Genomic DNA, 9,844 nt, shown 5'->3' on the forward strand with positions numbered 1-9,844 from the left:
GTAGTTGGGAGGTTCATTTTTTACACCAGCAGTGAATCCACTAAGTCTCACATTAGCTTTAGGTCAGTCTGTGTATGGCCTATCTTTAGCCTCCCCAAACAAAAAAGTCACCCTCCGCCTAAGGGGTTATACTTGTTCTTTAAGTCTAAAGGTGGCCACACACGTGGCAATCTGACGATGTTTTGTGAGACCATCGGTCGCCCGAAACATCGTCAGATCCGCCACACACCGTTCAGGGCTGAAACAGCAAATAAGGAGGTAGAAACAATAGGATTTCTACCTCCTTCTGCCGATTCAGCCCTGACGGCAGATTTTGGTCAGACGCCTTCTATGGCGCCCGATCAAAATTTTCTAACCTGGCCGATCGGCGAGTCGATTTCAGCAGCTTCCTGCGATATTGGTCGACTCGCCGACATGCCATACACGCACCGAATATCGTATGAAACGAGGTTTCAGACGATATTATCGGTGTGTGTATGGCCAGCTTAAGCCCACTCATGATGGATTGCTTCTGTGGTACAGTAAAGAGGTTCATACAGGGGTTATTCTCAAAGAAATAAAATAGGGGTGTGCTAAATCTCTATGGAGAGGATTGACCATAGCAAAAAGGGTGGCCTAGACAGTTATCATTGTGCGTGAACAGATGTAACATGCAAATTACATAAAACTAGTTTGAAATACTAGACCCTATCGATACACTGAAGTTGTAAGCAGAGGGGGGCGAACCAACCAGGTGCCCTAGACGACCCAGCTAGCACTTCGGCCTTATCGCTGCTCCCCCCTTACCCGCTGGCGCGTGTATATATATATACTGTATATCTGCCCCTAACTGTGGTACGCACAGCAAATTTTGTGTGAAACTAAAATATTTTGTGTTCATTCTGACAAGAGCACAATGTTTTTAAAAATGTGCACACAAGTACAAAATGTGTTCACAACATAATTTAGGGCACCTATCCAAGAATGAATTGGAAGGAACATTGCCTATCACCATCTCCCTACATCTAAATCACCTTTCACATCAACATTATCTGTTTTCTGTGTAGCTCCATAAGTGAATGGTTCTTGATAAATGCATCTCTCATACGTTACATGTTTGCAGCCTTTGTAAATTTCCAAGCAGTACTCTTTCATGATTGAGGTAAGGAAAGCACCAAGAGATGTTATCTCACAGCTCAGTAGCAGCCCTGCTGCCTAATTTGCCTACAATATTCTGAGGCTTTAACACCTAGATTTCCCCTGACAAAACATTCACTAACCTACACGTGAGTGGAACCATCTGCTTGATTTGAGATTTTTATGTTGGGAATGGAGTCTGCTGTGGTCTTTTTCAGTGACATAAATGAGTCTGACCTTTCTGTAAGTATATGTATGGGACTCTAATGAATGCTGTAAGAAGATCATAGGGAAATTAGCAGCTAGCAATAAAGGAGATACTTGTGCAGAGTAGCTGTAAGTAGGAGTTAGTCCTTGCAATTAGTCGTAGTTTATATTTAGCAAAAAGGGGAAAGTCTTTACATACATGTGGTATCCTGTCAATAATTTCTAAAAGACTTAAAGAAAAATAAAACGTAATAACTGAAAGTGATCCACTTTCAATAAACACATTTTATTTTTCTTTAAGTTCTTGTGTGTGCAGCACTCTGTTCATTTATTGCTATTTTTTGCCAGCACCTGGGGCAGTTGATTCGCTGAAGTGTGTGCTCCGTTTTGTTTATTTTGTATATATATATATATATATATATATATATATATATATATATATATGCACCATATATCTATAGGGTATAGAGAACACTAAAAGTGTGACTGCACTAAAACAATAGCATCACATAAAATTATATAAGTTAAAATCAGTATTAAATGACACTCTAAAGTCATACAGAAAACTGCTTGGCGGCTTACATGCTTACATAATATATAAAAGGTATAATTGCTTTCGAAACAAATGCATACAGTCATTTGCACTAGACCTAAAGTTAAATGTATATTAAACACTTGCATTTTTATTTTGTTACTTGTTCTTCCTCTTTCACTGCGTGAAATACTGTGTTGTTCAGAACTTGTAGTACCCTGGAATTAAATAGATATTGTGCACAATACTGCTGCCCTTTTAGCACTGTTATTTAATGGGGCAATTTCCTACAGCTTCATCATCGTTATCATCATGAGAGAGATGGAGATGATACATTGATCTGTATATATACTTTACTTGGGTGTGGGGGGCAGGCAGGGGGAAACTGCCAGACTGAAATAAGTTACATTCTATGAGTGTAATACAGAAAGGGAAGAGTTGATACAGAATGGGAGAAGTTGTGTAGAAATGTATTACAGAATGAGGTGAGCTTTGTAGTGTTATACCATTAAAAAAGGGAGTTCTGTGGTGATTTGAAAGGAAAGAGACTTATGTTGACCACACACAAGCTGAATTATTTAATATGTTTGGTCCAAAGTAGGGATCCATTTGATAATAATGAAATTTTGATTATTGCTGTTTCAGACTAGAAGATTGCTCAATGCTTGCACCTTATCGGGTCAAAAGTTATTAAGGTTTGCTGTCATAGGTGAGGTAATTGCCATAATGCAAACATCACTTATCACCTATTCAGGTTAGAATTGCCTGATAAGCTGCTGTTTGAGCTTTGAGCCAGTGTAGAGCAGTTCCAGGTGTCTGTTCAGCATGTTTGGGTTACAAAAGACTCTGCCGGGGTTATATCTGAAGCTTAACACAGTGTGCAAAGTGCAAGAAAAGGCTGCAATCACCCATTTTTGCACTCTGTACACTGTGTTTAACTCTGTGCAAATTGCTGTAGATCCCCAGTGTGAGGAGCAGAGTGCGCCATCGGAAGGTGCCTCCAGCCGATCCTGAAATGGAGCACAGACACCCCAATACAGCACTGACTGCGTTAGTCAGGGTGAGGGGCGGCTGGTGGGAGACACATAGGTACATGATTCACACGTACAACTTAGTGACAGGAGTCTCCTTACTCCAGACTAAAAATGTAGCTGCAGCTGTATCATAACAGTGCTGTTCAAATTAAACATGAAATCTAAGTTCCTTTTCTTATTAACACATCCCTATTCATTATTAAGGCATCTAAAAATCCCAGCTGTGCATCATATATTGCCTGCTCTGCCTGCCCTAAGGCACAGAGGTGGGGCAGGCAATATATGATTGATGTCCCTGCCCTCCTCACTTTCCCCCTCCCTCTTCACTGTCTTGTGTAGCCAGTGCATCGGCATGGGCATGAGGTCCCCCATTCTGGCACGTAAACAAGATTTTGGCATGATGCAAAGTTTTTCTTAGTAACAAAATGGCGTCTGCCTGCTTGCTGTAGTTGTGTAATTACAAGACTAAAGGAAACAAGATTTAAATCATTTATTTTGTGTAAGTGAAGTTTACTTGATTAACCTGATAGAAAATAATTTCAACTTATTTCTTAGCGCAACAGATCCCCTTTAAGTGCAGAATTTCCATAAGACTCTCTGAGAGCCCCATGGGAAAACCATAAACATAAGGGGTGGGAGTTTGGGAGGCAACCTCATGGGGTAGGATCCCCCCCCCCCCCAGCCATATTCTACTGCACTAGTGGAGGTTTGCTTTTTGTTAACAAGGAGAGGAGAAGTAGAATAGAATGGAGGATAACTTTTTGTGAAGATGTTACGCACAGTGCTAGAGCAATGCTGACAGAGCCAGTTAAACAGTGAGGGAAAAAGCTCTGAAGCAGTGTGAAATGGTGTGAAAGAGGAAAAGATGCTTTAAGGGTCTGCAAAACACAAAGCAGGTTGAAGTATTGTTTAAGATACTACACAGAGGAAGGATATATGCTCTGTATAACACTAAGACATAGAAGGGACGGGGGTTTAAACCTTCAAATCTTCTCTGCGTGGGAGTGGAAATTATGAAATGGGGGTTTCCTACTTGATCAAGGTTATAACCTTCTCTTTCATTTCCATTTTTTAAATAACTAGTAACACCAGAAAATGTATATACACTATATGCATTTGTACATCATGTTAATATAGTCTTCATTTTATCAGGATCTAAGCACTGTTGCTCAAGCATAGTTTACTCAAAGTCACTGCACTACAAATCCCCCAAACCTTTGTACTAGTGAGCCACAATCAAATGTAAATAGACTTTGAGAGATACACCAGCATGAAAAAGTCCTATGGGATGTCAAATAAGAGCTATGATTGCCTATTTAGTAGCCTCTATGTGGACTGGCAGTACTGGAGTTCTGGGCAGTACACCTGGTTTTCATGCAATGAAATTTGCCTCCAAGACAGAAATTAAAAAAAACAACTTCTTTGAGGCCACAGGGAGCAACTTCCAAAGGGTTGGTGAGAAACATGTTGCTCGCGAGCCACTGGTTGGAGATCACTGCTTTAACTTAATGTCAGAGTAGGATGCCAGGGGTCCACTAGAAAACCAAAGGCCTAATTATTGCTTGAGCCACTAAAAAGCTATATTAAGTACTGGGTCATAAAATAAATGACTGTTACTTGTATATCTGTATATACAATTGAGAAAACATAAACACATTGAAATGTTGTAAGAGGATGGGGAACTGCTTTTGCTAACTTTATGCTTTGCTACATTTCACTGAGCAGGCCCTCTGCAGTTAATATGCACTCAAGCAACCAGCACCTTTTCGCTATTGACTTTAACATATACAGTACTTGGTTTATTATGGCTCTATTCTATGTCCTAGCAGAAATAAAACTGTTTGTACCCCACGGAGCCAATTGACAGCATCCACTGGCTGGAACCCACTGCTGTGTTCCAAAGACCCCTATATGGAAAAGGTGGACCACCTTGTGCCATGTACCATGAAGACCAAAATTAGACAAAAAAGTAGAAAATCTAAAACCTAATTGATCACAGAATAGCTGGTTTTGGTTGTCTAAATGAAATATACCCAGATACTTGACCAGTTTGGACACCCAAAGAAAGAAATAGAATAATACGTGAGTTTTGTAACAATAGTTGTTTATAGTTGTTGAGCTTCTTATAGACCCTCTTTATTTCCTTCTTCTGACCTTTTCCAAGCTGCACTGTTTAGGAAAGGGGTAATTTGCCCAATTTAGTTGAGAAATTCTTGGCTTAACTGACAATAAAATAATTTCCTACTGGTGTCTGTATAGCTTAAGGTAGGTTAGCAATTGTATTTACAGCCAAGGGGTGTATAGTAATATCTGCCCATTCCCTCTACCCTCTACAATTTTTAACTGTTAAAGCTAGCCGACTGTGTGATTTCACACAATATACTTGTGCAACTGCATAAACCCATTTGAAGTGATACTAACTCTAAAAAAATGACTCTTCAAAAAACTAATGCACATTAAAAGTTACCTACAGGTCATGTTGATCATTTTTGGTTAATAGGTCTGCTTTTGTAAGTAATTATTACTTCCTAAACGGACTATCCCTTTTCAACCCATCATTATAACTTTTAATGCTAATGATCTACTGCTAAACAAATATGGGAGCCCCCTCATAGAGAAACATGAGGGATCAGACAGGTAATGTGAAAGCATCAGCCTAATATTTTTTAGGAAAAAATATAAATAGCAAGCAAAGACATTGTTATGATAGATATAGTTTTGGGGTGAAGCACCAATCTACCCTCATCAGATGACTTGAGCGCAGTGTGCCTACTGGGGAAATCTGAAGGTTGGAACCCACAGCAATAGATTTTCAGCACAATTGCATACTATTTAGATCAAAGTTGTGTGCATTTGCACAGCGAACCTGTGGTTGTAAATGCACACTTTTACACATTTAAGAATTAATGTACCCAGGGTGCAAGAGCTTGACCCTTAGTGCTAATCTAGCAGGCACTTACACCCAGAGAATGGTAGGCTCTGTGGGAAATACCACAATGTCAGGAGGCACGGGCAAGTTAGAGAATGGGTGGAGGAATGCCTGCACAGCTACCCAGACCCACTAATCACCAACACAGCACTATCAAGCACCATCCGCGTTGTATTCATGGGGTAGTCACAGGCCTCAGAGCACCAGTTTTGAGCATAAATATATTGTGACCCTACAAATACAATGTTGACTGCACTACTCAGAGTAGAGGTTTTTGTGCACAATCTAAATCTCGAATCTAGGTGAGATTTGGTGAGAATACATATTTGCAATCCAAATGCCCATTAACAATTTTACATTTATATTTTTGTCATACTTTGAGCTACAGCTATAGGTGGGTTATATATTATTCTTTGAAAAGATCCAAGTGGAAATGGGAAAGCTACTTATAGTCTGGGCCCTATTGAGGAAGAATTGATGTGAATTTGTCTTAGCTAAATTGCCAACCATGTTTGCGATTCCCAGGTTAGCACATATGAATGGTCCAAATTGGTCATCTGTGTTAAAGCCAAATAGCATATGACCAGCTTATTCAGCTAAACACTTATGCATGTCCTCCTTAAAAGGGTTTCTTTGCTTTATTCATTTTTCCTTTTATAGTAAATATAATGCTCTGTCACAACTGCTGCCATTTGATACATTTTCAGACTACAAGATATTTAAATTTATCAAAAAAAAGTATGTATAAGACAGTTCATACAAGAGATCACCAACATTTACTGTATTCTGTGTATTGTGAATAAAAAACTAAAGAATACAATCCTGTATATTACAAAATATGTTAATTGCAGTAACCTTGCCCATAAGGAAGCGCAAGGCTCTTACGATGATTATATTATTATTGCATAGAGCAGTTTTTGTTATGACCACAACAGATGATTTACTGTCAGTTGGTTGAGCTGTCTATTGATTTTACTCAATTCCTCGGTTTTTCCCCTCCCACGAGCTTAATATCACTGCAGGACAAGTGCACTTACTGTGTGCAGATATAAAGAGAAAGCATACAAGTTATTTTTAAAGTTTTTTTTAATAAAATATTAAAAACACAAAACTGCACATGTCCCATATGTCCTTGGCTATACAGCAAATGATCTGTAATGCACAGTGTTGGCAATAACAACTCAACAAGTTCTTTGTTATTAACACCCAGGTAGGACTACCTTCTACCTTCCCTGCCCAGTGGGACAGACATCTCTATAGCTGGTTAGAAACTCATGCAGTTGTATAATATTCAGCAAGCATAATATGCTAGTCAGCAAGATGTGCATCTCTATTAAGGTAGGATCTTGCATTATTTTTCCTATCTTTCTGGGGTCCTTGTCCTCCTAGTTTCCATGAACGTGACATAATCCTGCTTTTCATTAATAGTTGGGTTTAGTTCACTTCTGTGTGCAAGACATGATGAAACCTGATCTTTTCTAATAAAAGGAACTCCTAAACCAAGTTCATTGATAGGTCTAGAAAAGAGTAGAGGTATCAATCAACAACTATATTGTTCACCATACACCTCATTACTCACCTTCTCTTTCTATAGACTCAGTTAACCTCTTTGCTTTTATTTTTATATGAAGCATATCCAGTCTTAGTATTTTCCATCAGATTCTCTTTACGTATTATTTTCTTTCCTCTTCTAACACCATCTCATTTTTCTCATTTCATGCTTTTCTTCTCTTCCAATGGTTTGAATCTCAAACTCTCACTAATCCGATTGTTGGCCCTGGAGGCAAGTTACAAATAAGACTCTACTGTCAGTGAAAGTGTATGCCTGATCACATAACCTGCCTGCTATACTCTAGTCTAAGTTGTGACTAGTGAACACTGGTTACAAGTTTTGGGCCAGAAGAAAATATCATGCCTCACAAACTACTCTCTTCTTTTGTGCCACAGGTATATGACTCAAATTGGAACGAAAGTGACTCTGATGAAGAGAGCTTGAATGATACCAGGGGCTATGTATGCTTACAAAGCTTCCAGGATGACTCAATGGGTACACTTGTGCATTTCCAAAAATTCTTCATCCCTCTGGTTTATACACTGGTTTTTATTTTGGGTTGCCTGGGTAACAGCCTTGTGCTTCTTATCCTCATAAAGTTTCGCCGCAGTCGCTCTACTACTGAGAACTTTTTGCTTCACTTAGCCTTGGCAGATCTTCTCATGCTAGTTACTTTTCCATTTGCTATAACAGAATCTGTGGCAGGTTGGGTATTTGGCAGCTTCCTCTGTAAGTTTGTGGGGGTCATCAACCGCATCAACTTTTTCTGCAGCAGTCTCCTCCTCGGGTGCATCAGTGTGGATCGTTACATCGCCATCATCCATGCCATCCATACCTTTAGAAGTCGGCGTTTGGTGGCTGTTCATCTTCCCTGCTTTGGGGTTTGGGCCTTGTGTTTCCTGCTGTCAATGCCCAATCTGTTTGTTTTGGGAATACAGGAAAATGGTAATGTAACAACATGCACATACCACCAAAGCCACTTCCCTAGTAATGGATGGTGGCAGACAGGAAGATTTCTCAACCACATCGTGGGTTTTCTCCTCCCTCTATCGATTATGGGATTCTGCTATGCCCACATTGTGGCTGCTCTTTGTCGGTCCCCACGATTAGAGAAGAAAAAAGCAGTAAGGCTGGCAATAGTGGTCACTGGAGTCTTCCTCTTATGCTGGACCCCCTACAATGTGACAGTGTTTATTGACACTTTGGATCAGCTGGGATTGGTCCATAACTGCCAAGTACGAGAAGAGCTTCCAATTGCAATCACCGTCACAGAGTTCCTGGGTTATGTGCATTGCTGTCTGAATCCAATCCTCTATGCATTTGTGGGGGTAAAGTTCAGGAACGATGCCCTGCGTATCCTGCGCAGAGCTGGCTGTTTAAGCTCACTGATGCCAGAAGTCTCACTAAATTTTGACAGGAAGAGTAGTGCCACCGACTCTGAAAATGGCACAGTTATGTACAGCTTCTAGAGTCTGCTTTCTAAATGACAAAGCAAATGGAAAATCTATAAGAATATTTACACATTTTGTGAGTGGAATAGATGTAAAAATGGCCAGCATGCACATAAACAAGAAGCAAAATTTTGGAATCCTTAAAGGGACAGTATAGTTAGTGTGCAATGCTGAACAAAGCAGAGCCTTGTATAAAGAAGTAGGTTTGCTAAAATGCTAAAGTTTTTTTGTTTGCATAAATATAGGAATTTCATGGTAACCATATGTCTGCCTACTTTAATTTTGTTAATAAAACAATAAAATAATGTAAATATTTGTTTTGTTAATGTTCCTAAATGAGTGTGCAAATAACACCAACGTATACTAGCAATTATGTCAGCTCATCATTATCCTGAACTATTAACAGCAGGTGAATTCTTCTGTATCGGGATGTAGGTTTAAATCCTAAAGTACAATTCTTTCAAGAGAAAATGCACACTCCATGTCTCCAGCAGATTAAATAAAAAAATATATATATATCAAATAAATTATTTTACATAGTAACATCATAAGTAAGGTTAAAAAAAACATGTCCATCAAGTTCAACCTTTTATGCCTATATATATCCTGCCTAACTGCTATTTAATCCACAGGAAGGCAAAATAAAACCATTCTGGAGTCTAATTTGAGGGGGAAAAAATTATTTCCTGACTCCAAGATGGCAATCGGACCAGTCCCTGGATCAACTTGTACTATGAGTTATCTCCCATAAATCCCATGTATTCCCTCACTTGCTAAAAAGCCATCCAACCCCTTCTTGAAGCTATTTATTATATTGGCCAGTACGACTGATTCAGGGAGAGAATTCACAACTTCACAGCTCTCACTGTAAAAAATCCTTTCCAAATATTTAGATGGCATATGCTTTCTTCTAATCAAAATGAATGCCCTGCTGTAAGGATCCACTGGTAAATAAAGTATTAGAGAGATTAATATATCCCAGGCGTTGTAGGGAGGTCATACAGGCACGTGGAGGTCACACAC

At 39.3% G+C, this 9,844-nt stretch overlaps 1 protein-coding gene across 1 annotated transcript; it reads left to right on the forward strand.

Annotated features, from left to right (window-relative positions):
* Positions 1-1,243: 1,243 nt before the first annotated feature.
* cxcr5 (C-X-C motif chemokine receptor 5) lies at positions 1,244-9,155 on the forward strand. The gene is made up of 2 exons (XM_031906721.1): positions 1,244-1,359; positions 7,766-9,155. Exons 1-2 carry the CDS (start codon positions 1,300-1,302, stop codon positions 8,837-8,839), a joined length of 1,134 nt encoding a protein of 377 aa, XP_031762581.1. The 5' UTR covers positions 1,244-1,299; the 3' UTR covers positions 8,840-9,155.
* The last annotated feature ends 689 nt before the right edge of the window (positions 9,156-9,844 follow it).

The sequence above is a fragment of the Xenopus tropicalis genome, chromosome 7, assembly GCF_000004195.4.
Source record: "Xenopus tropicalis strain Nigerian chromosome 7, UCB_Xtro_10.0, whole genome shotgun sequence".
NCBI classification, from domain to species: domain Eukaryota; kingdom Metazoa; phylum Chordata; class Amphibia; order Anura; family Pipidae; genus Xenopus; species Xenopus tropicalis.

Excerpts from the sequence above, each read along its gene's own strand:
- cxcr5 (XM_031906721.1), top strand. The coding sequence starts at position 1,300 with ATGTTGGGAATGGAGTCTGCTGTGGTCTTTTTCAGTGACATAAATGAG. Across the intron at positions 1,360-7,765 it reads TAAATGAGTCTGACCTTTCT|GTATATGACTCAAATTGGAA; the intron begins GTAAGTATATGT and ends TTTGTGCCACAG.